The 24368-nt window shown below is 46.5% G+C and overlaps 1 protein-coding gene across 3 annotated transcripts in view; it reads left to right on the top strand.

Annotated features, from left to right (window-relative positions):
* Positions 1-24368, top strand: part of PPM1H (protein phosphatase, Mg2+/Mn2+ dependent 1H) — a 246808-nt gene that overhangs the window by 177083 nt on the left and 45357 nt on the right. For all 3 annotated transcript variants that reach the window (XM_081821986.1, XM_081821984.1, XM_081821985.1), the window contains exon 7: positions 22660-22723. In XM_081821986.1, coding sequence (XP_081678112.1) covers positions 22660-22723 — 64 coding nt within the window. The remainder of the gene's footprint in view (positions 1-22659; positions 22724-24368) is intronic.

The following is a 24368-nucleotide window of genomic DNA, read 5'->3' as shown; positions in this document are numbered from 1 at the left end:
AAAAAAAAAAGAGACTCTCGGCCAGAGTTGTCTTACTCCCATGGCACACCTTTGTAAGCACCACATTCATTTCTGTAGTGGATCAGTGGCTAACACGGACTAAGACCTCTGTTTCGTCCATATGAGAAATAGATACGAGGTAAAGTACATCTACGTCATAGGACTGACGTAAGGACTAAATGAGAGCGTGCAGGGCCTGGCACGTGGAAGTATGAGTGAAAGTTTGCTGTTAGCCCCGAGGTACTGAGCCCTGAGTGTCCTTCCAGTCTGGAGGAAAGTAGGAGGATGAGACAGTGGACTCTTTCCTTGACATATCTCCAGCTTAGGCAAAGAAGTAGTTTCATTATCTCTTCTTCATTGACCAAAATAGCTCTAACAGATGGCCACAGCCCAAATTCTCGTCGTAGTGACTTCTAGGCTGGGAATATACTCCTAGGGAACAGTTGAGCTACCTAGGGAAGATAAGGGGCTGATCTGAGGCACTTCCGGTTGTCCTTTGCCATCTAAAAGAAAAGATTTTCACCACTATCCACTCTTCTTCTAGTGCAGGGTCAGCAAACTATGGCCCCAAAGCCAAATTCCACCCACGGCCCCTTTCTGTAAGTAATTGTTTTTAGTACCGCCACATTCATTTGTATACATTTGATCTTTGGCTACCCTCACTCTACAACAAGGTGGTTGAGTAGTTGGAATAGAGACTGTATGATCCACAAAGCCTACAATACTTACCCCTGTTCTAAAACACGAGTGGATTTGGCAGAAAAGGTTCACCCTATTTGCAGCTCTGAGGTTCTGGAGTTTTGGGGCCCCAGAATCATTACTCTTACCTGACTGGGTTTTCTTTGTAAGTTCATTTTTATTGAATCAGCAAAATCAGCACTTGTCACAGAGAAATTTAAGGTGAGGGCTACTCTAGTTGGAAAAGTGTGGTGGGGTTTAGTCTAGGTTTTGCAGAGTTTAGAACGATGGAAGGAAAGGTGTCCTAGGTCAGGAATCCCCATGATTGCAAACAAATAAACAAAAAGAGTGGATCTGAGAGACAGTGAGAAAGATGGCCAAAAAGAAAGAGAGCTTCTCTGGGAAATCACACTGAGTTGTGGTATCAAGGGAACATAATTGAGGATAAGGGAAGGCAGACAGAGAAATACATTTACTGTGGGAGGCTGTGGGTTGTGCTAGTGTGTTCTGAGGAGAATGAATGATGAAAGCAATGTTCTAGGAAGGCAGTCCTAAGGAGTTTGAAGGAGAATGATGAGAGAAAACAGATTTAGGTAGCCAGAAGAAAACCAGCATAGAAATATGTATGTGAAGGGGCACCTGGGTGGCTCAGTGGGTTAAGCATCTGACTCTTGATTTCAGCTCAGGTCATGATCTCAGGGTCCTGGGATTGAGCCCCACATGGGGCTCCGTGCTCAGCAGGGATTCTGCTTCTCTCCCTCTGCCCCTCCCCCCGCTCATGCGTGCTCGCTCTCTCATGAGACCATGACCTGAGCCCAAGGCAGAGGCTTAACTGACTCAGCGACCCAGCGCCCCAAAATAGATAAATCTTTTAAAAAAGAAAGAAAGAAGAAAAAAAGAAAAAGAAAGGAAGGAAGGAAGAAAGAAAAGAAAGAAAGAAATACGTGTGTGAAGTCTCTGGAGCCAAATAGAGGGAAGGAAGCAGAAAACGGAGAAGGAAGGAAATGAACAAGAACCTAGATGATTTAGTCCAGAGATAAATGTAAGGGGTAAGTCATTAATTACTCCAATTACCTGTTGAAATAGGTCTTTTCAGCTAGCCTATAATCCCCCAGGAGCGGGGCACTCCCTCCCCTGGTGCCTGACACCCAGTGAATGGCCAGGGATTATTTATTGGACGAAAGGAAGGAAAGGGTGTGATTGATTGCAGTTGAGAGGGCGGGCAGTTGTGGATGGTGGATGGGAAGGGTGGGAATAAGGAGCTTGCTTGCATCTGAGATAAGTTAAGCTTGAGGCAAGGTCGTCTGTGTGTTCTTTCTATGCCAGAAGGCCAATTAGATTTATGCAGTCAGAACACACTTGGTAAACAAATGGCTAAAGATTACCCCCATTTTATAATTTTTAAAATGTAGATAAGTTCAGGGACTAGATTACATCCAACTTTATACATACACACGCAGTCTCCTGCTGTCTCTCTTACACACAAACACACACACATACATACACACACAGTGTCCTCTCTCTCACACACACATACACACATACATACACACGCAGTCTCCTGCTCTCTTACACACACACACACGCACACATATCCATACACACGCAGTCTCCTGCTCTCTCTCTTACACACACACACACACATACACACTGTGTTAGCATGATCCTAAGAAAATAAGCAGTCCATAAATAAGCTGTATTTAATGTATGGAACTCCACAGAAGGTACCGAGTGATTGAGGAGCCAAGCCTGAGAATGGCTTCAGTCAGATAGGATTTGCTGCTTTGTTTAAGCATGGTTCCCCACGCGGCTATTGGCTCCAGCTTTGGCTCTGAGCAGAGATTTATGTATATCTTTGTGTATTTCCTACCTGTTCTTTTTTTTTTTTTTTTTAAAGATTTTATTTATTTTTATTTGAGAGAGAGAGAATGAGAGAGAGGGAGTACATGAGAGGGGGGAGGGTCAGAGGGAGAAGCAGACTCCCTGCCGAGCAGGGAGCCCGATGTGGGACTCGATCCAGGGACTCCAGGATCATGACCTGAGCCGAAGGCAGTCGCCCAACCAACTGAGCCACCCAGGCGCCCTCCTACCTGTTCTTTTGACTTGAAATTGACACTTAAGAAAAAGGAGAGCTCTTTATATCTTTGTTGAAATAAGTGGGGAAGTTTAGAACCAGGTTAGACCACTGCCCTTGTAAACTCCCTCCCTCAACCTTAATGAATTCCTTTTTTAATCGTTTTAACCTCTCATGAGAAACCTCAGATCTGGCAGTTACCTTTTAGACTTAAAAAAAAAAATGGGATCACATTTTGCTGCCTTTCTGAGTTGTCTGTAGAAAGAGAAGAGCTGGCAAATCAATTCTATAGAAAGGGAGATGAAGGTCTGTGGCTCTTTTCCCACAAACGCCTTAAATTACTACCAAGTGGTTCGAATTGGTTGAAGGTGGTCTGGTGAGTATTTGGTATGTGTCACGCTCGAGGGCACAGGTTCCTGTCATGTTCCTTTATGTTTTTGGGCTTCAGAATTAGCTTCGGCCTATGAACTTGTTTTTCCGAAACCCTTCTACAAATCAAGGGTTCATGTAATTCAAAGCCCTTTAATCCTTGTAGTAAATACCTACTTGTGGTGGAAATGTTTATCTCCCCCCATGGGCCCCCCACGAATCATGACAGCAGTGGGCCTACCTGACAGTTATGGGAAGAGCTAAGGGCCAGACCCTACAATGAGAGCTTTAGGTGATTCCTCGTAGATAACAGTCCTATGAACTAGATATGTTTCACAGATGAGGAAACTGAGGCAGAGAGGCTATGTTTCAGGGTTACATAACTAGTAAGATGGGAGAAGCTGGGATGTGAACCCAGACAGCATTACTTGAGGGTACACACTGTTTACTGTGCCGAACTGCCCAATGCTGAAGGACTCCTCCTTCTTGTTCCCATTTTGCAGTTGAGCAGATGGAGACTCCGAGGGATTAGGTGGTTTGCTCAGCTTCTGCCAATGCAAGTGTCAGAACAAGGACTAGATCCCAGGTCTCTGATTCCTAGAGCTCTTTCTGATACAATGCCAACAGTCCGTTTTTCTTCAGGGTAAGAGTAGACCTAATTACTCAGTTTTGAGCTGTGGCATAAAGTTAAGCAGGGGGACCCCTATCCACCAGGATTAGTGTCTCCCTGACAGTCCTTTAAACAAGAGAATGGGATGAATGAAGCATTTCAGGAGCTGCTGAGGCACTAACTTTTCTAGTTCCTTGTCCAACCTCCTATATTGCTGGCCAAATTAAACCATGAGACTTGACGCTTGTCCCTAAGAGTCTGTGTGTGATTTGGGGGTGCTCTTGGTGGGGAAGATCTTCTAAGAACCAGGTCTCCCGTGCTGAGGACAATTGCCTGCTCTCGTTCGAGGAGCATCATGGCAGCTCTCCGTGGTGCGTCTGCAGCAGAGAGGAAGGTGTGGGAGAGGATGTCAGCTCTGGGGGGGGCCTTGTCTCATCATCAAGGATGAGTGTGTTGCCTCCTGATGGGGAGCTTTTCTCTCCCACCCTCATGCTTTCTCAGAGACCGTGGAGCAGCTTGGCAGGCCCAGAATGTGTAGAGGACAAAAGGTTATTGTCACCAGCACCTTCATAATGAAACCAGTCTCTTCCCTGGCTCTCACACCTCCCCTTTGCCTGCCTCAGATTGCTTGCCCAGTAGTTTGATTTACAAAGGCATTTTCTTCACAGTACCCCTGGAACAGGGTCGGGCTCTGACATGGCCCAGGCCTCACCTTCTGTGCCTGGTGTCATTGGTCCTCGTGCTGGAATCCGGCCTTGCCTCGTTGCAAGCCGGTGCCCCTCCTCCTTCTCCTCCCCAGCCCTTTGTGTCGAGCTGCTATTGCATGATGCACACTAGCTGGCAGTGTGAGCTCTGTGGCCCGACCTGCAGCCCTCTGAGCCATCTCAGGCTGGAATTTGCTGGCAAGCATCTGTGTTACTGAGTTGAAACAACAGTTTCTCACAGCTGCCTTTGTGGCACTGGGTCCCGGCTCTTGGGCCTGCTAGTGATTCAGCTTTCTCATGTGGGTTCAGTGTTTGTCGTGCACTGTGTCCAGGCACATGAGCGGGGGGCGGCGGGCGAGCAGGGGGTCCAGGAGGACATTAGTGGGGGGGAGGCTATAGCTACACCCCTGGCGTCCAGCCAGGCTCTCCAGCAGCTGTTCCTGGCCTGATGGGATTTGTAGAGAGCCAGGGCCAAAGAGGAAGAGAAGTCCATCGTGTGAATGCAAGATTGCTTCCAGATGGTTCTGGTTATGAGTAAAGTACACCAGAATTCTTTCCTTAAGCAAAGCCTTTCTAACATTTATGATGGTCTTATTTCAGAGAACAGCCTGGACCTGTAACCTGAGACGGCCTGGCTTAGTTAGTACAGAGTTTACAGCTTTGGGAGATGGGCTCCATGGGTATTGGCCCTTGCTCTGCCAAGATTCTCGAGCCTTGGGCAAACCCTGGGCGCCTAGGTCTCTCATTTGTAAAATGCTTCCTTTGCCCCTTGCTGCCAGCCTCTCTGTCTGGTGGGGGATGGGCTTTGCTCTGCTTTTCAGAGCTTCTAGAAAAGACAAATTCCAATAGAAAGATTCCAGTGATGGTAATCTTTCATTTTGATCTCTTGCAACCCTTAACTCTTTATGATTCTAACTTGATGACACATCAGGGTCGTTTTCCCCTCCTGTATTTCCTTTAAAACTATGAGCAAATCAGAGATTTTTCCACTGGGAGCAAGCAGGGTCAACCACCATTTTCTCCTTTTAGTACTTACTACTTTTATGAAGGCAAAGGAAATATTTTTTCTATTCTGAGTGCTCTCCAACACAGTAGCCAGTAGCCACATGTGGCCATTTAAATTTATATTACTGAAAATTAAATAAAATTAAAAATTTTTTCCCACATCACACTGGCCACATCTCCATTGCTCAGTAGCTAGATGCGGCTAGTGGCTGGTGAAATGGACAGTGCAGATAGAGAGCATTGCCGTCATCACAAGCAGTTCTACTGGTTGGCCCTGCTACTTAGATAATGTAAGGGTATGAGTCTAGTTGTGTGGGGAGGACATGCAAGAAGCTGTCTGTAACTGAACATCCCAATGGCAAGGGATTAAAAAGAAAAAGACAGCTGAGTCCAGATAGGGCGAGTGAGTAGAACGGCATGGCCACATCTATGGCTTCTGGCCCCACTGCTTGCTAGCCTCGGAGGTGGCTGGGTAATGGGCTTCGCTCCACTTTTCAGATCTTCAGAGGCATCAGTCACTGTGTTTAGGGACAGCTCATCTCCCAATCCAGCTCATCACTACTTGGCAAGCCTGCTGGCAAGCCTGAAGCCTGAACGAAGACCCATTTCCTTTGCTGGTCAGTAGCCTACCTCCCTCGCCCAGCCTCTGCCCGCTGCCTGCTGGACTGGCGCCGGCCATTGGCACTTCGGTTCCTCTTGCTTTTCCTTCTGCTTCTTGGGGAAGTATTTCAGATCCTGAGGGTCTGATTTAAAAAGCAACTTCACTTCCAACCCTTTCCATTCTGTTTGGGGTGAACTCTATTCTCCATCTGCAGCCTGGAACCCAGCTCAGGGATGAGAGCCACAGCCCCACGGCATTGGGCTTCTTACCAATAATCCAAGCATTTTCTGGAAAGAAAATCACTGGAGGCAGCCCCAAGCATGGCCTGGAGCTACTGGGTCGAGTTTTACAAATATTGTAGATGAGGCTTCTATCTTACTCTTTACTGCTCTTTTCAATGCCCTCTGACAGCACATTCAGGCAGGCTGACAGGGAAGTGGATAAGCAGATTGAGAAATGCCACAGAATGCTTTATGAAGCCAACTCCAGAGCTGCACCCGCATATAATATAAATTGATTTATTGAATCAAGCACAGAAGCCCTGTTACAGAAACCCCAGGCTTTATCCTCCCGAGGACCACCTATTAAAGCAGCCCCAATTGACACTCCTCCTTAGCTTTTCCACTGATCCCCAGGCAGTTTTTAAAGGGACGGTGTCCCTCTTTTGGGCCTGAATTTATATGTTGGCCATGCCTGTGGGTCTAATTAGCATAGCATTATTAATCTTCCTTGGAAAGCCTGCATTTTCTATAATAGCTTGACTCTTGAGTTTTAAAGAGTAATTGGAAATTTCAAACCCTGTCCTTTTCCCTCTTTTTGTTTTTAATTACTTTTAACCCAATCTTTGGAAACCTACCTGCAGATGTCTCTTGACTGGCAAACGTCGTTGGAGCACCAAAGGGTTTCCCGGTCCCGTCTTGGTGCAAATCCTGACATTACTGTTGTGCCACAGATCTCACGGGGAGGCTTTTTAAACCCACCGGAGAAATATCACATTTTAATTTTATAATTACTTCACAAGAAAGCAGGCCTTTCCCTAGTTAAACCTGGTATTAATTTCCTCCCAGAAACTTGTATTTTCATAACTTAATGATTATGGGCCACCTTGGCAGCAATCTGATTGCTGAAAGCAATCTGGAAATCCGACTTTGTAGAGAAGGGAGGGGCTTGGATGTCATTCCAGAGAATTTTAACCCTGTGGATTGTCCAGGATGGGCATTGGCTGGGATAGGGAACAGGCACCCAAAAAGTCCTCGGGTCCCAAGTGCAACATGGGGCTGAAGTCTGAGCTGGTCAGCCTCACGTGGGGAGGGGCTGTTCTCGGGGCTCCCGGAGCCAAGATGATGAATCGTTATTTGCGATGTGCACGTTCTGCATCCTTTCAGGATTTGCAGCTCTAGCTGCAGGAGCAGCAGGGAAGAGAGCCTGCCCTGCTGTGTGCAGCACATCTCCTGACAGTGATAAATGACTCCTTGCTCCCCGCCTCCCCCCGCCCCCGGCCCCCCTCCACTCTGCCCATGAGGCCAGAGGAAGCTATGAGCTATTTACAAATGGTTGGAAGCCAAGACAGACAGGCATTGTCAGGGCACCGGGAGGAGAAAGAAAAGAAATGCCCAAGCGTGCTCCCTGTTGATCGTCCACGCACACAAACCTCTCTGCTCTAATGATAGGGGTAAATTTATCATTCCTAAAGTGGCCAAACTACTGCCAAGCCTTTCTTTCCCCGAGACCCTTTGCACAGTCCTGGCATTTGTCGGTACCCATTCATATACCCCTAAGTAGAGCCTACCTCCTCCCCTTCCCCAGTGACCATTGCTTGGGGCTCAACAGGACATGTGTGGTGGTGACTTAGCTCTCAGTCATCTGGGGAACTGCTTGCATAAATCCCTGTTAAAATAGCCAGTGTCCTTTTAAGCAAGGACCCCCCCCCCCAAGGCAGACAGGCACTTGTCTTTATATTTGGCAAACCTTTACTGTATGCCTGCTGCCTATGAGACATTGAGCAGTAGTTAAGAATGTGGATGTGGAGCTAGACTTCCTGGCTGGGTTGGTCCTCAGGTGTGGCTTGGCCAAATCATGTCACTTTGGTTTTCCCACATGTAAATGGGATTCATGACAGTACCTAATAGGATGTCATGAGTTGGTATGGTCGTGTGCGTTCAACACAGTCTGGCATGTAATAAGTGCTCTAGGTGCCTAGTAATATAATCATTAGATACTATGGAGAGTGAGGTGGTAGGCAAGGTTTGATCCTAGCCTCAGGAGGTCCACAACCTAAGAGGTGTTGAGTTGCTTGCTTCTCAAAGTAATGGCAGGCTAGAAACCAAAAAGTAAAAGGAAGGCAGTTTAGAGAAGCAAGAGACTGAAGGAAGGTCAAGGTGTCCTGGCAGGTCTGTCCCACAGCTGCTGTGGCAGGTGAGCACGGAGAAGGTGGGGCTGTTGTCTATGGGAAGAGATACGCTCAACACAATTAGGAAACCTCTCTGCCCTGTGTGCTGATGGGTAGGGTGTTTTCTGTTTTGTTTATTTGTAGGCCATTTTGTTTGTTTTTAGAGGTTTTTTTTGGTCTATACATTGACTCTACTACCTCTGTTTTTGAGTCCTGGATGCTGAACTTTTTAAGGTTCCCTGAAGCCCTCCTGAGCCATACCTAAGGTGCTGGGATACCAAGCCCCTCAGTAGCCAAAGCGTGCTCTCCCATAGGAGGGGCTTACCAGGTAGGACTGTGTTCATTTCATAGGGATGACCAGCTGGCCCAGGGACCAGCTTTCCGGAAATTTATTGAGCAATAACACTTTATCTATAAATCTGTTCTTAAATTGTCAAGAGTGAGAGAAGAAGATCTGTTAGAATTTGTGCATAAATAACTAAAGCAAGACAATATAGAGCTTATTTATAAAAGGGGTTCTGAAGAAACGGCCTTGTGGTGACGTTCAAGGGAGTGGTGGTTTTTAAGAGGGGAATTTGGGGCTGGGGGAAAAATTCATGGGGAAGGCCGTGTTTGAATCACAAGTCTAGAAATAAGAGAGGAGTTTTAGGAGGGTTGAGGGCCAAAGGGAAGGACACTCTGAAGGGAGGGCACAGCACAAGGGAAAGCCCAGAGGTATGAAAATAAGATGTGTTGGGAATATGGAAGCCAGAGGTAATACCTAAAATAGTTTCAATAGACAGCATGGAGGAGTAGGTTCCATCTGTGTCTTAGAAGCCCCCTGCTGTGCCAGGCATTACATTAACTCTTTATTTACCACACTGTAGGGATTCCAGGGGAGGGTCCAGAGCACCAGAAAAGGGAAAGGGGTAGGGGTGGGGGCTTGGTACAGTCATTATTTCCCAACCAGTACAGAAGCATTTCAGTGTTTTAAACCTCTGAATGTACTATATTGCTGTGAATCAGCTAGACAACATTGCAGGTGGTAGCCTAACATAAGTGACAGGCAGAGGCAAGTGAGAGGGTGTGGGGCAGGGGTGGGTAGTGAAGGGACCCAGCAATCTAGATAAGTAGACTGAAGTCAACTCATGGGGAGCTTTGAATGCAGTGCTAGGATGGCATGAACTAACGCCTTATTTTCCCACCCTTAAGAGCTCTGCACCTCTGTAAAGTATGAAAATGACACACAGCAGGGCGGAAATATGGAGCTGACAGTATATTTAGAAGGACATATGGTCCAATCCTCAGCCTATTTATAAGATCCTATTTTTAAGGAAATTCCAGAGAAGTGAGTGCTACAACACTCCACCAAATTTCCAGGTACTTAACTACCCTGCCAAGGAAACATTTTCCTGTGTCCAACCTACGTTCCTCCAGTTATAAAATTTCACTCTCACCAGAGCTTGATAAAGTTTTTTTTCTCTCTGCCACCCCTTCCCTGCCCATAAGGTTTCTGAGCAGAAAGTCAGTGTTGCTAACAGGCCCATGAAGGTGCTAACCTACCACGGCTGGGAGACATTTTCATCAGATTCAGCTGAGGTGCTAGTTGAAAGCCCTAAGTTCTGGACTTACCCCAGGAATCCACATGGCAGAGTGGGACCAGCACCACTCTGAACGCTGAACGATTTCATGCTGCCACCATGTTCCTCTTAGCTTCAGACAAGACTTAGTCAGAGCAAGGGTAAGGTTTAAATCTGTCCCTTGCTGAAGAATTAAACACACATCCTTCTATAAGAACTGGAAATGCTGGTAATACATTCACTTTTTGTTCTTCACCTTGTCGTTCTGGTAAAAGCAATAATGCTCAACCAAGTCTGGGTTCAGATTCCACTAGGATTAAGTCAGCTTTGTCCATCTCCCAGGTTCAATCAAATGCAATACATTGTGCTCAGGAACTTAAAGGACAGAGCACAGGGCTTCATCTCTGATGTGAAGAGGATGTTTTAACCATTCCTCATTCAGTAACATGGGCGTTGTGTTGGACACTGGAGATAGAAAGAAGATGAAAACAATCCCCACCCTCATGGTGCTTACAGTGCAGTATAGGACAAGCCCATACCAAAAGTGGAAGAGGAATATTTACACACAGTGTAGCTTTTTCATCTGGAGTGATTATTAAAAACATTCCAGAATCCCTGAGGTCCTGGAATCTGTATTTTTTTTTTAAACCTCTCAGGTGATTTCTGTACATCCTTGAACATTGGCTTTGGGCAGCCTTAGATATTCTTACTGTGGCTATGAGCAACTGCTAGCAGAAATGATTGGTTAAAGAACACTGGGCAGCCTGGGCTCTTGAGCAGGTTTGTGACTTCTGGCCCCTGGTTTTGCTCCTGTTGTTGCGTGGGAACATCCTTGTCCACCTGTGTGGGCCAAGGACGCTGTGCAGGAGGGGTCATGGACTGGACTAACAGTGGAAGTTGGGAGATGCTACCAAGCCCGTTGGTGCCTACAGTGGGTCAGGGTTGAGTTGAGTGTCTCTTTTCCATATTGATGCTTATGCCCATAACCTGGTTAGTCCAGGCCCTGGGCAGGGTATAAATACATGGAATAATTAGGAAACCATGCTCCTAGGGCATCTAACTTGCTGGTTTCTTATTCCTCTTCATCCTAAATAAATGATACTCCCTCCCCAGATTTGCCTAATCCTTTTGGATGGCCTTGGATCACCCTGTGAAAAACTGGGTACCTAAGTGTGAAGATGTAGAGTCTGTAATTTATTAACAACAGAATAATTTGAAAGCTCATCCTCAGGTTAGACTTAATTCTACAGTGATCTGGAACATCCACCATATTGGCAAGAGAAGAACAAGCCTAAGAAGGTGGTATGTTTAATCTTCTGTGTGACCTACCACTTTAAAAACCTGGGGGGTTAGGGGGTAAACTTTTTAAAAATTTGTATGGTTTACCCTGATGATGAGGAGTAGTAATTAAGCAATCCTATTGGATATCATGACATTTTATGGCACTTACCATATATTCATAGCTCCTTAAGGATGGCAGAGAACCATGACTGAGACCACAATGCACTTTGCAAAGGGCAGACCTGGAAGTGAGCTAGACCTCTATTTCCTAGTTGTGTGACCTCCATTTTCTTATTTGGGTTAATGTTAATATCTGTCTTACAAGCTTGTTTTGAATTATATAAGTTTAGGGGCACCTGGGTGGCTCAGATGGTTAAGTGTCTGCTTTCCACTCAGGTGGGATTGAGCCTCAACTCGGGCTCCCTGCTCGGCGGGGAACCTGCTTCTCCCTCTTCCTCTGCCAACTCCCCCTCCTTGTACGCTCACTCTCTGTCTCTCAAATAAATAAATAAAATCTTTTAAAAAAAGAATTACATAAAAAATAGTCCCCAGAAGAGAGTGTACAACCAGTGATGGGTATATTAGAACTTCAGTGAGTGTTTGGGCTGAGGTGGCAGCAGAAGATTTAACAGTTGTTAAATCAGTTGTTGCCTTTACCATCCATCATCTGAAACAGTGGGGCCGCCTTGATGCAGGACCCAAGAGTTTGGTGTTCTTTCCATTGGTAAAGATCGTCAGCCATTGCCCAGGCCTGTGCTTCTTACCCTGAGGCTCGAGTCACGTGAGGGTCAGCAGAAGATTCCAGAAGACTGAGGGTTTCAACTGAAGATTTGGGGGATAGGGGAGGATATTTTTCTGTGTTGAAATAAATGTTACATATATGATTATTATGCAAAATTCTCTTGGCTTTTTGGGATAAAACAGAAGACTTGAAAAAGCACTGATGCCTACTTTGAGATGCTTGAGCTCTGCCAGGTGATGTGACCAGTTCGAGGACACTCGAATGGAAATACTGAAATGATGTAGCATAGGGTAGAGTCCCGGTGCGTGTGTGGCTTCCCCGTGGGGACACTGCAGGACTTGGTGCTCCCATGTACAAATATCCGTATGTCCAGAGAGAGAGAAGCTTTGTGAACCAGAGGAACTGGACTCTGCAGTAAAACCCTCTTTGCAAGGAACAATCTATCTGCTATTTTCTCCCCACCATTCATGGAAATGGGGTCAATTTTGGTTATTTCTTGATTTGTATATATTGACTTGGTTTCATACAATATAAAGGCCAATGTCAATGAAATTCATGTTTGTTTCAGAATAAATGGTCCCTGAGAAAGCAGAAATCATTCCATATCTGTGTACTCATAAAATAAGGATCTGTGATTCATACCTATGGGAGATCTAAATGTTATTGATTAGAGTATGAAGAGCTCTCCTAGCCAAGTGCTAATGCACACCAAGTGGATACTGAATCAGAAATCATTTCTAAATCTGAAATTTCCCTAAAAGTCGTCCAGAATGTTTTATCCTGAAATAATATTGGTTCTGTTTTGTTACATTTCTGAAAGACTGACTCAAAGCATCTTCTTCTGTATGAATCCTTTTTCATTCCTAACCTTGGGCCCATGAGTTAAGAGATGACCTTTACTTTATTTATATTATTTAACTCCACATTCCCAACACCCGCGCTAGGGCCTGGCACTTAGTACGTGCTCAGTAAACATTCATGAAGGATTCTAGTAGAGACCATTGCTCTCATCTGGTCAAAACCTAAGCTCCTGCTTTGGAGCTACTAGGAGCAGGTCCTTTTCCTTTACCCAAATTTTCAACTGTGGGTAGGGACCCATTAGTGGGTTGTGAAAGCAATTTAATGTAGGGAGATGAGCATTTTGAGCAAATTAAGTAGTGTAAGGAGAAAAGGAAATCTCAGTATGTATCACATGGTAAGGGTGAATATTGCTAGGTTAACAAGATCTGCTCTAAGCCAGTAGACTTTCCCCAGGAACGTGGGCTAGTGCAGTGAGAGCAAGCGCTGATGCCTTGTACTATCCCCCCACAAACCTAGTGTGAGGAAGAGAAGTCTTTAGGCCAAATTATAAGAACGGTTACTGCTTCCAGAATTCCAGGCAGGAGCTGGTTCAGGCATGCTGGTGATAGGGAGGGGAGAGGTAGGCATTTTCCCAGGGAATGTGGGTCTGTGAATCGGGGGATTTCCTCAAGGGCAACCGCAGTGTCAGGGAACAGAGGAAAAAGGTTTTCTGGAGAGATAGCCAGAAGGTTCTCCCTTTCATTTGTTTCTCTCATCAGAGACAGCCAGACGTACGCAAGCTAGGCAGCATGGCACGTCCAAATTGTATCACCAAATATTCATCATGCTTTTACAATTCAAGTTTATTATTTGAGATCGAATCCAGACTATTGTGCTATATTAGCACAAGAACGTCAACTTGTATATATATATAGCTCAGGGCCTCCAGGCCTCAAATAATTTAAATGATGCTCCAAGGACTAAAAGGAGAAAATGAGGTAGCATTTGTTTGTAGAGCCTTGGCCCCATAGGGAACTTTCCCAGGAATCATGTAATCAAGATATCAATTGATGACGACTCCTAGCACAGAATCCAGGAACTCAAGGCATCAAAATATGACCCCTGCCCCCCAAAATGTAGATTTACAAATAACTGAAGTCTGCTATACGATGGCAAGCCCGTGACAGAGATGTTGGCTCTGCCCGGAAATATCTTAAAGGATACTTCTGAACCCTCAAGCTACCTGGTAGATACGGGATATTTCTCAGTGTCTTCCAGGTCACCCTGAGGCCACAACGGCCGCCTCTCATCCTGATTCCACATCTCTGACTTGAGCCTGATTTCATTAAGCTTGGCTCAGATCCTCCTCCCCGACAGTTTAGTGACATTTTTCCAGCATATTAAGATTTGATCCAGAGATAAATTTAAGAAATTTCTGGGGGGATTTCTTAACTATGAGTCTTGGAAACCAGGGAAAAGGGCCTCTTGAAAGAAGATATTAAAAAATAAGAGTAAGATCTAATAAAATAGAAAATATTCTTGTGTTGCTTTACAGGAAACACATGGATATTCATACAGTGAAGAGGGAGAGTGGGTTGCCTGTTGCAGGGCCTCCTCAAGGAGCAGGAAGCAGCCTTCATTTACTGCTCTGTGGCTTTGGGTTTGATTCCTGTGGAAATACAGATGGCTGGCAGGAAAAAGGAAGCATGAGGTGATGGCCAGCTCTGTGTTGCTTTTTCCAGGAAGGTCTGGGGAGGGTGGGTGTGGAGAAAAGCGAGGCAGGGGAGAGCCTCTGCGGATTCCATGAATTGCTGAATTGGGGTTGTGCCAAGCTCTTAAAAGCCATGAGTGGCATTTGGGCTCCAGGCATGTGTCTGCTCCTGACCAGCCAGGCCCAGGTGGTGTTTCATCCCAGCCTTCTGGGATTCAAGCATTTGTTGAGATTTGGTCATAGGAAGCAGAAGTGGGGACCAAAGACCTAGGCACTTCTGCCCACCATCCTCCCTCCGAACCTGCTCAGCCCGTATGGAATGTGCCCCTGTCTAAGACTTGGTTTTTGCTATGAGCAAAATGAGACTTCCTGTGGCTTTTATCTTCCTCCCAGAAGGGGCACTCAGCTTCTCGCTGAGGGGGAGGGAAATGCTCCTTTTATGCCTATTTGAGACCAACCCCAAAGCATCCCCTGCAGATTATTAGCTCTGAGGTATCTTTCTGAGTCTCTGATTCGTCACTTTAGAGCAGAACACTGGACTTCTCTGAATAAAGTTGCACAGGCGCTGTCCTTTGTGCTTTGATATCATTAGCAGCAGTAATGAATTGGGGTGTCTTGGGTGTTCAGCAAGAAGCAGTTTTCCTGTGGGGATGTGCTGTCTTCCGGCCCATGCTCCCCAGTTATCTGCGCAATACGCAAGCAGTGAAGAAAGAACGAGGCCCTTACGGTCACAGTTGAATTAAATAGCACCTTATCCTTCACAAAGGACTTCTCAGACATATTTGCATTTAATCCTTGCGACCTCGTGCAGAATCCAGCTGAAGAAGCACGTTCAGTGAGGTTGAGGGACTTTGCCAAGGTCACACAGCTAGTTCACTTGAAGACAGAGCTGTGACTTCAAAACCTCTGACTCTAGGCCTGATGTTCTCTACTAGACCACAGCATAGGGAAGGGAAGATCTAGGAAGACAGCTTCCCAGGGGAGGACAGGCATCCCAGGCCATGGTGAGGGGTTAGCGAGTGGAAGAATATGACTCACTGGCGTGTGTCATTGGGGTCATACAAATGGATTGTTGGGATTAGGCAGTCCCAGAGGGGTCACGTTCTTCTTAAATGCCTTTGAAGTATTGCTAAGGGAACCAAAGACTTAGGGAAATGAGTGGTATTTCTGTCCCTCTTTCTAATTAAAGGTCCTGATCTGGGAGAGAAAGAAGATCATGGGAAGTGATCTACGTGGATGGTGCCAAAGTGTGAACTTTGAGTTGCTGGCCTGTGGGTTAAGGTGTCCGAGTGGGGACTCTGGCTGGGAATGGAGAAATCTGGCAAAGGCACAGAAGAACTTTCTTAGTGGAAGACTTGCTTTAGCAAGTTAATATGGAAGAAATGTGTCTAGGTAACACTATAGACTTTGGAGAACCATGTAACAAAAAACCCCCTGCCATTCTGGAGGTGGAACTTAGGAACCATCAGGAGAAAGTAATAGGCAAGAGTATCATAAATGCTATTTTTTATAACTTTACAACTGTGTACTACTATATATTGGTAATAAAGGTGAACCTAAAATTCTCATGTAAAGAGGTACACACAAGTCCAAGGTATCCCTGATTGGACTAGGCCCTGAATTTCAGCCATAAAAAAGCTTACTGTGAAGGCAAGATGAGTGGGGAAGCCAAGACCTTGTTATGTCTTTAGCGGGAAGCATGCATGCTGAGGAGAAAGCGTTAACCTTCATTCATCTGTTCATCCACGTAGCTCGGATCAGCTTCACATCCACAGTGTGCCTGCGTAGTTGTGGACAGGAGGATAGCTCAGTAAATAAGACAGAAGTCCCTGCCTTCATTGAGCGAATGTTCTGGGGCTGGGGGGCTAGAAAGAAGTAAATAAAGTTAATAAATAGGTAGCTTGAGATTGTGCTGTGGAAGCACTGTGAAGAGCTGCAGCATGATGGCCCAGAGCGGTCAGGGAAGGCTGAGGGAGGCGCAGGAGGCAGTATGGGAGGGCCCAGGGGAAGAAGGGCCCCGGGGCATGTTAGAGGGACAGCGAGAAAGCTAGCATTAGGAGAGCCTAGCGGAGGGATACAAGAGATCAGAGCAGCATGCAAAGATCAGATCACAAAGGGCCGTGTTGTCCAATGGGGAATTTTAAGCTGAAGAGTGAAGATTGCAGATTAAAAGAGAGAAGTGGTTGTGGGAGATTGGCTAGTAGGCTGCTCAGCCAGACCAAAAATACAGGCAAACCTCTCTCTGAAAACAATCACGGAGCTGACACTGGGACGAGATATGTTCATCCTGGAGGAGTCCTGTAATTGCTGCTCATCAGGAGGGTGAAAGGACATCCGTGTGGCTGTACAGGGACCTCTTGAGCTCAGATGTTCAGAGAATGTGTCTAAAAGACTGCAGAGAGCAGCGCATAGCCAGCCAAGACCAGAGGCAGGCAAGGGACGTGCTGTTGGGTGAGTGTCAGCTGCAGGCGGCACCTCCGAGACCTAGAGAGCAGGCAGGGAAACTCAGAAAGCTCTTTGCTTTTGTTTTGTGAATATGTATAGGACAAGAAAATACAGAAGGGCAGAATAAAGCCACTGCCCGAGGTCGTGGGCGTTCATTGATTTGCTCACATAGTCAAATATTTCTTGGACACCTGTTACATGTTGGGCCCTCTTTAAAATACCAGGGATGCCACAGGTGGTGAGGTGAACATCTCTGTCCTCAGAACTTAAGCAGGGCATGGCGTGCAGAGGGGCAGTAGAGAAAATAAACACAAGGAAGGAAAATACTTCAAATGTTAGGTGGGGGTAGATGACAAGGACAAAAATAAAACCGAGGAGGGGAAGAGGACATTTGGGGGAGGGGAGCGATGTTAAAGAAGGTCATTTCATTACTTGGCTTTTATTTAGAGTATGATGGGGAAATCATTGGGGGGTTCGAGCAGGGTAATGACACTCTCTGACATTTTAAAATAATTACTCTGGTTGCTCTGAGAATAGAGATAAAGGACAAAACTGAGCAGTTTCCAGCACCTTCACCGCCATCACCCTGGTCCTGGCACCGTCTGCTCTCCTCGATAATTGCAGGCAGGCCCGGTGAGGCCATTGCCAGGGTGTGGGCAAGAGACGGTGGTGGCGGCAAAGGCACTGGACGTATTGGGAAGGTAGAGCTGACCGTATTGCGTAGGATGTCGGCAGACAAAACCCTCAATTCCTCTTGTGTTTCCCTCTTACTAGAAGATCAAGTGGATGCGGAAGCCTAGGCTGCCAACAAGGGAAGTATTCAAAAGAACTGTCCAAGTGGAGGCTGGCTGATGAATGTGTATGGCCGGCAGGAGGGAGGTGGAGTGCTGGGACCGAGGAGGGGACGTGGCCTGGGAGCCCCGGCAAGCCGGTGAGAGAGGAGGGACGGCTCGCAATGGGAGGCTCCAAGGAGAGGATGTCCTTGGTGCAGCCCACATGACCGGGGAGCTGGGGAGCCATAAGGAAGGTCATCGGGAAGTAGGTTGGGAGTGACAAAGTCAGGATTCCAGAAGCATCATCCACACATCTAAAATTACTGAGAATAACCACAGGGGAAAGAGTGGGAAGCCACCTGTGAACCTAGGCGGAAGTCATCAGGGAGGATGGCAGAGCATCCAGACCTGTGTGAGCAGGTAGAGGGACCGACTCGGTGGCAGCAAGCCTTGGTCTGGAAGGGCGAGTGAAGTGGGAGCAGTCAGGGCCTTCCTCTTGCCTTAGGAGTCAGAGAACTTTGAAATATGCCAATGGCTGACTGAGGGGTTTAAGAAAGAATTTCCCAGGGCTGTTCTCCAATAGAATCAGCTGATGCTGCGTGCTACAGAGCTCCCAGGACAGTGACTGTCGAGAGCAGTCCATTGCACAACAGAAGCCAGGGACCCATACGAGGCATGTTGGTATAGGAGGGACTCCCACACTTGGGACACAGCCGACTTGGCCTCTCAGTCTCTCTCAGTGCTGAGGTTTTCCTTCCAATAGGTCTAGACCAATGGTGCCTTTTCCTTGTCTTTTCAGCTTTGCAAAATCCACATTGCAAGGGAAACCATTACTTTTCAGAAAATGTTTAATGGAAACTTCTTTGCTTAATGAAACTTGCCTCCACTTAGGGAAAGCCCCTTTAATTGAGCCCTTTTTAAGCCTCGATTTTTTTTTTTTCTCATCCTTCCGTCAATTGGCCTCATAAATATTCATTAAGGATTGACCCAAAATAAGGGTTACTCTGAAAATCTTTCCTAAGCCTTTCAGTTTTGCTTTTTTTTTTTTAAGATTTTATTTATTTATTTATTAGAGAGCGAGTGAGAGAGAAATAGCATGAGAGAGGAGAGAGTCAGAGGGAGAAGCAGGCTCCCCGCTGAGCCGGGAGCCCGATGTGGGACTCGATCCCAGGACCCTGGGATCATGACCTGAGCCGAAGGCAGTCGCTTAACCAACTGAGCCACCCAGGCGCCCTCAGTTTTGCTTTCTTGTAACAAGTAATTATTTGAATATGATCTCTGGTCAGTTATATTATTGTAAAAACTAGTGAGTAATTGATTCTTGGTGCTTTTAAATTGAATCAGGATTTGTGAAATCCTGGGATCTGATATGAAGGAAGAGATATTTTCTATGAATCATAGGTCCCAAGTAACTCCCTCTCTTGGAGCTCCAACTGCAAACCATTGTCCTTCTCTTGCATCCCCCAGCCGAGAAGGCTGCAGCCAAGGCTGAGCTGGAAGGGTAGAGCCAAGCCTAAATCCTGAGCATGGACTGTAATGCAATATGAACAGCAGATAAGCCTTTCCAGTGGGTAGGAACAGGGGTGGCCCTCTAAACTGCAAACACACGTTTGTGGGAGGCCCGCTGTCCATGGGAGAGGGCTCTGGTGGGCTCTGCGGCCATGATGAAATGACTAGTGAGTGCACACAGGTGCTTCCCTCACTTCCCGCCATCTTCCCTGGGGACCGTGTGGTGACATAGCCGCTGGTTTGTCCCCACATGGTCACCTTTTGTTCTTTTGCTCACGCAGAAAATTCCCTTTCCTCGTTGGCCAAAGACACCTTTTCTTCGTCCGGTGCCTGCCTTTCTCCCACTGACAGGCAGACAACAACGGTCTCATTGCACATTTTTCAACTAGAATGAGAGATCGCCAGAGCTGAGCCCGGATGTCCCCTTTCTTTGGTGTGTTTTCTGGGAAGGTTTGAGGCTAGCTTCAGGCCACCAAGATGCTGTGTGAGCCTGGGAAAGTTACTTAACCTCTCTGAGCCTCAGTCTTCTCATCTGTCCAGTGGGACATTGCAGAACCTGGGAGACATTTTGAGACACAGTAAGCCAGCACCAAGCCCGGCGTGTGGCATGTCGGTGTTCGGTGAGTCAGAGGTGTTGTTGTGGTTTTAGCTCATTTATGTAGACTTTAATGAAGTTACCAGTTTGAACTCTTGAGTGTTTTATTCTTTTTTATGCCAGACCTTAATTGTGAAAGGAAATCCACCTGCCTTTATATATGATACCTGTGCTTAGGACCCAGAAAGACTGGGGTGGGGTGGGGAGAGCATGTTGAACTTCTTTGTTAATAGTTATTCACCCTTGTCATTTGTTGGTGACAGCAAGGGAGAGGGCTCTTACATGATTGGAAACCAACAATGGCAGGAACAGAAGAAACCTTTTCAAAGTTGTCGTTTCTATTTTTAATATTTTTGTTGTTTTCGAAGATGAAAAAATAACTAAAATATTAGAATTTGCACTGGACCCTGTAGGTGACAACTCCAAGGTGAGTGTTGGTCTTTCAGAGCTGTGGTAACACCGACTTCATGTTCCTGAAGGTCTCTGCCCTGAGAGAATTCTTGCCTGGGCTTCCGGAGGATCTGAGAACAGCTTTCTGGCTGCCTTTTCAAGCCTGTTAAGAGTGCTCGTAGCCCATCTCTCCTGAGCTTAAATAATTTCCAGTCACTGGTGCTGGAGTTGTTGCCTTCTGCCTCCCATTTAATCTCCGACTCCTATGCCTTGGTCTTCAGGCCCCAGTCCCTTTCCTGGTCTTGTCCCCACTGTGACCTCTTCTCTGTCTGAGTCTGGCCTTTCCTCTCCACACATCCCTGTCCACCGTTCTCAAGCCCTGGTCACACCCACTTCAGAGCCTTTCTCAGTCCATTTCCCTCCTGTCCCTTGAGCCACACAGTGTCATCTTTAGGATCAAGCTAATTGATCAGCTGATTTTGAATATTAGCAAATGACACTTGGTCTATAGTGATTGTTCTCAATTTTGACTGCATAATGTAATCACAAATTTGACTGCACAAAGTAGCTTAAAAAAAAAAAAATCCCAGTGCCTGGCTATCACCCCCAGAGGTTCAGATTTAATTGTTCTGAGCTGTGACCTGGGCATCAGGATTTTTAAAAGCTCTCCCAGGTGCTTCCATATGCAGCCAGGATTGAGAAACCACTGGTTTAAGAATTCATTCATTCCCCAAGCTGAGTGTATTCTAATAATAGCTCTATTTGTTCCCCAAATGACTTGTATACCATAGCATTTTAAATAGTTCATGTGACTATAAAAACATCAAAGTAGCTATTTCCATCTCGTGTTAATTGGGTAGATTTGGGGAAAGGAAATAGTACAGTTCTTTTTTTGAAAATTGAATCCTAGAGTACCCCTGGGCCCACTTGATGGCAGTACCAGCAACTTGCATTTATCATGCTCTCAGCGTGTGCCGGGCACCGTGCTAAAGACTTCCGAAGCTCGGCATATTCATTAGGCCATCTTAATCCTCAACCCTGTGAGTAAGCCTCAGTTTTCCTGTCTCTGATTAATGAGGATCCTGAGGTCCAGAGAGGCTCACCTGTATGCCCAGGGCTGAACAGGAGCCCTTCACTGGATCTTCACTGACCCCTTAGGAAGGAACAACTTACCTCAATAATTTCCCAGAAAATAAGGGTGTCCCTGTGTTAGCTTTGGGGTTGAACTCTCTTTGAATTAGATTGCATTCTTTTGTATATCCAGAGCTTCCGGATATTTGATTTCAGGTTCACTCCCAAGTTGCCTGTATATATATGTATATATATATATATCCAAGATTGGGAGCCCATTTCACAAATTAGTTTTCTTCATGCACTCAGCAGACATTATTTTAGAGAAGCAACTTGTTTCTAGCACCTCACCTTGTAGACCCTACCCCAGTTTTTACCTGGTGTCCCTAATATTTCTCTGAGGTGGTGAATAGGCACTGCTGTCCCCATTTTGCAGAAAGGGGAGCTGGTGTGCCAAGTATTCGTTATCTATTAAATAGTAGTAGTAGCTACCACTAAATGAATACTTCCCATGTGCCAGGCTCTGTGCTAAGCTCTTTACATCCTATGTGATTATCCTCATTTTACAGATAAGGAAACTGAGACCAAAAAAGGTAGAGCTCCTTGCCCAGGGTGGTACAGTTAGTAATCAGGTGCCTTGTTCCTTTGCTGCTTGTTTGTTATTTCAACTTTTTATGAGCAAAATGGCAAGACATAGACTTCATTTTCTCTCCTGTGTTAGCCTGACCAGCCTCTGCTGTCTATGCAGTGGCATCCGGACAACCGTGTCTAGAACAAACCATTGAACCATAAACTGGATTTTCTTTCTGTGTGTTGAATGACCATTTAATATCTATGGTGAAACAAAGAATTTTCTGCCAACCTTGACTATTGCACCGAGGTCAAACAGGCTCTAAATGTTCCTTCTCCAGCCATCCCAGGACGAGGCTGCTTTGGTGTAAACAACCCCTGAAGGTCAGAACCGGCTCGGGGAGCAGTTTCACTCACTCTCCATCCGTCTCTGAGCTCTGCTGTTTTTCAGCTTTGGATTAATGACAAGACCCTTGTTGCTGCTGCCAGGCCACTTCTAAGCACACAGGCCCTAAATGCTAAGGACAAAACCCACCTCCCCCCTTCTTGCTAATTATGAGTATAAACCCCCCCCCCCATTTTCTCCCTCTGCAAGCAAATACAGAGTCGATAGCTTCTGGTTTGTTAGTTATGTGTACCCACATAGTTCTGGAGGGAGAATAAGTCTGTGCACGGGGAGTTTGGCAGCGTGGCGAGTGATGGAGCATCCGGGAGAATGAAGTACCTAGCTGCCTGCGTCAGGGCAGCGGGTCACTAATTGAGTGCAAACCTTTTTTTTTAAAATGTTGTTTATCCCCCTACAGGGCATACAAAACCATTGAGGATGATGACTTGAAGTTTCCCCTTATATATGGAGAAGGCAAGAAGGTAGGCATGTGCACTCCCCCCAGACCGAGAGAAGCAGGCTCTGGCCCCGCACCGCCCTTGGCAGTCTCTGTGCCCCACTCCGCAGCCTGGCATTTTATAGCCCTGACAGCTTAAAAGACTCTCCCCTTCCATCATCCTTCAGGCCTCCTGTCTTGAGGGTCCGAGGAGTGGTGGGGGTTGGGGGAGGGGGAGGTGAGTGGTGAGCACAAGGGACGAAAGTCCATTTTGTGAAAATAACCCTCCATTTCTCCAATCCGTCTGAATAACTTTTTACAGCGTTCAACCGTGACCCCATGCACGTACGTCATCTCCCTGTGTTTCTGACAAGCCACGAGGCAGGCAGGGCCAGCGGTACTAGGTCCTTTTGGCAGACGAGGCCGCTGAGACTCTGAGGCGAAATCGGCTCCTGCAGAGTCACACAGCTGGCCAGGGGTGGTGGGAGATGTGGAGCCACGGCCGTCTCCCGGCTTCTGGAACTCTCACGCTCCACCACGGAAGTTCAGACTCTGCAAGGGTGCTTCTCCGCTTGCCCCAGGCAAGGGGATCCAAAGCTTCACTGTGAGGAAGCTGGAGGATCCCGTGCACCAGAGCCCGGGCCGAGCTAGCAAAGATAGCTCGTCACAAGCTCCCAGAGCCCCAGTCAGAACCACACCCTAAGCAGCAGGCACGCTGTGGAGCACGGGAAGGCTGTTTGTCTGTCTTGGTCTGGGAGCGGAGGCTGGAGGAAGTGGCCATCCTGGACTGGAGAGGGGAAGCTTTGAAACTGTTTACCAGTAAGAACAAACAGCTCTGAGTCATTGCATTCTTCCTCCGAACACGAGTACACTTCAACTCTGGGCTGAGAGCTCCAATTAGAAGTGAAAAATGTGCTCGCATTAAGAAGAATCTTCAACTGAATTTTTTCCAATATTTCATAGTTTTTTGGAGGAAGAAGTGACTCATAATAAAACTGAAGGATGCCTTTATGGACAGAACTTGAGCATGTGTGTGTGTGTGCATGCATGCACCTCTGAACGTACATGTGTGGGAGAGCACACGGGTTTAGGTTTAGGCTCAGTGTAGCAGTGATTTCAGCGGAAGGAGACATTCTGTGGAGGGAATGAAATACAAACATCTGATTCACAGAGGGATCATTTTTCAAACGAACTTGCCCTGTTCATGGAAATGGGCCATCTTCTATCTCACCATCCCTGATTGAGAATCACAACAGGAAGGGACTCTTTTCCTGACAGCGTTGCATGGGCCTGTCAGGATGATGGGTACCGTTAATGCCCATCTCTCAGCCCAATGACCTATGCCTACAGCTGTGGTGCTTTGTGGGGCTGAGATTCTCAGTATTACCCTCCTATACCCAGGGAGTTCCAGGAAGCTCAGAGCCACCTCCTGTTACCTTTGTATCCCATGCACCTGCCCAGCCTGGTACCTGACACACGGCTGGCCTTCAATAAAGACATCAGTATTAAATACACTTTTCAGTTACGTACAGTATACTTTCTCCCATACCAGAGGAAAATGGACTAATGTGTTCTTAGAAGATGATCAGAATAAGATTTAAAGGAGCCAGGGGCTTCCCCAGTTCAGCAGATGTTTATTTCACCGGGACATCATGTTCCTCAAGCATTTCAGTTAATTAGGGCTTGACACT

Source organism: Leptonychotes weddellii, chromosome 5 (assembly GCF_054177405.1).
Source record: "Leptonychotes weddellii isolate Sample4059 chromosome 5, ASM5417740v2, whole genome shotgun sequence".
Classification (NCBI taxonomy): Eukaryota; Metazoa; Chordata; class Mammalia; order Carnivora; family Phocidae; genus Leptonychotes; species Leptonychotes weddellii.
This window is presented reverse-complemented; position numbering and strand designations above follow the sequence as displayed.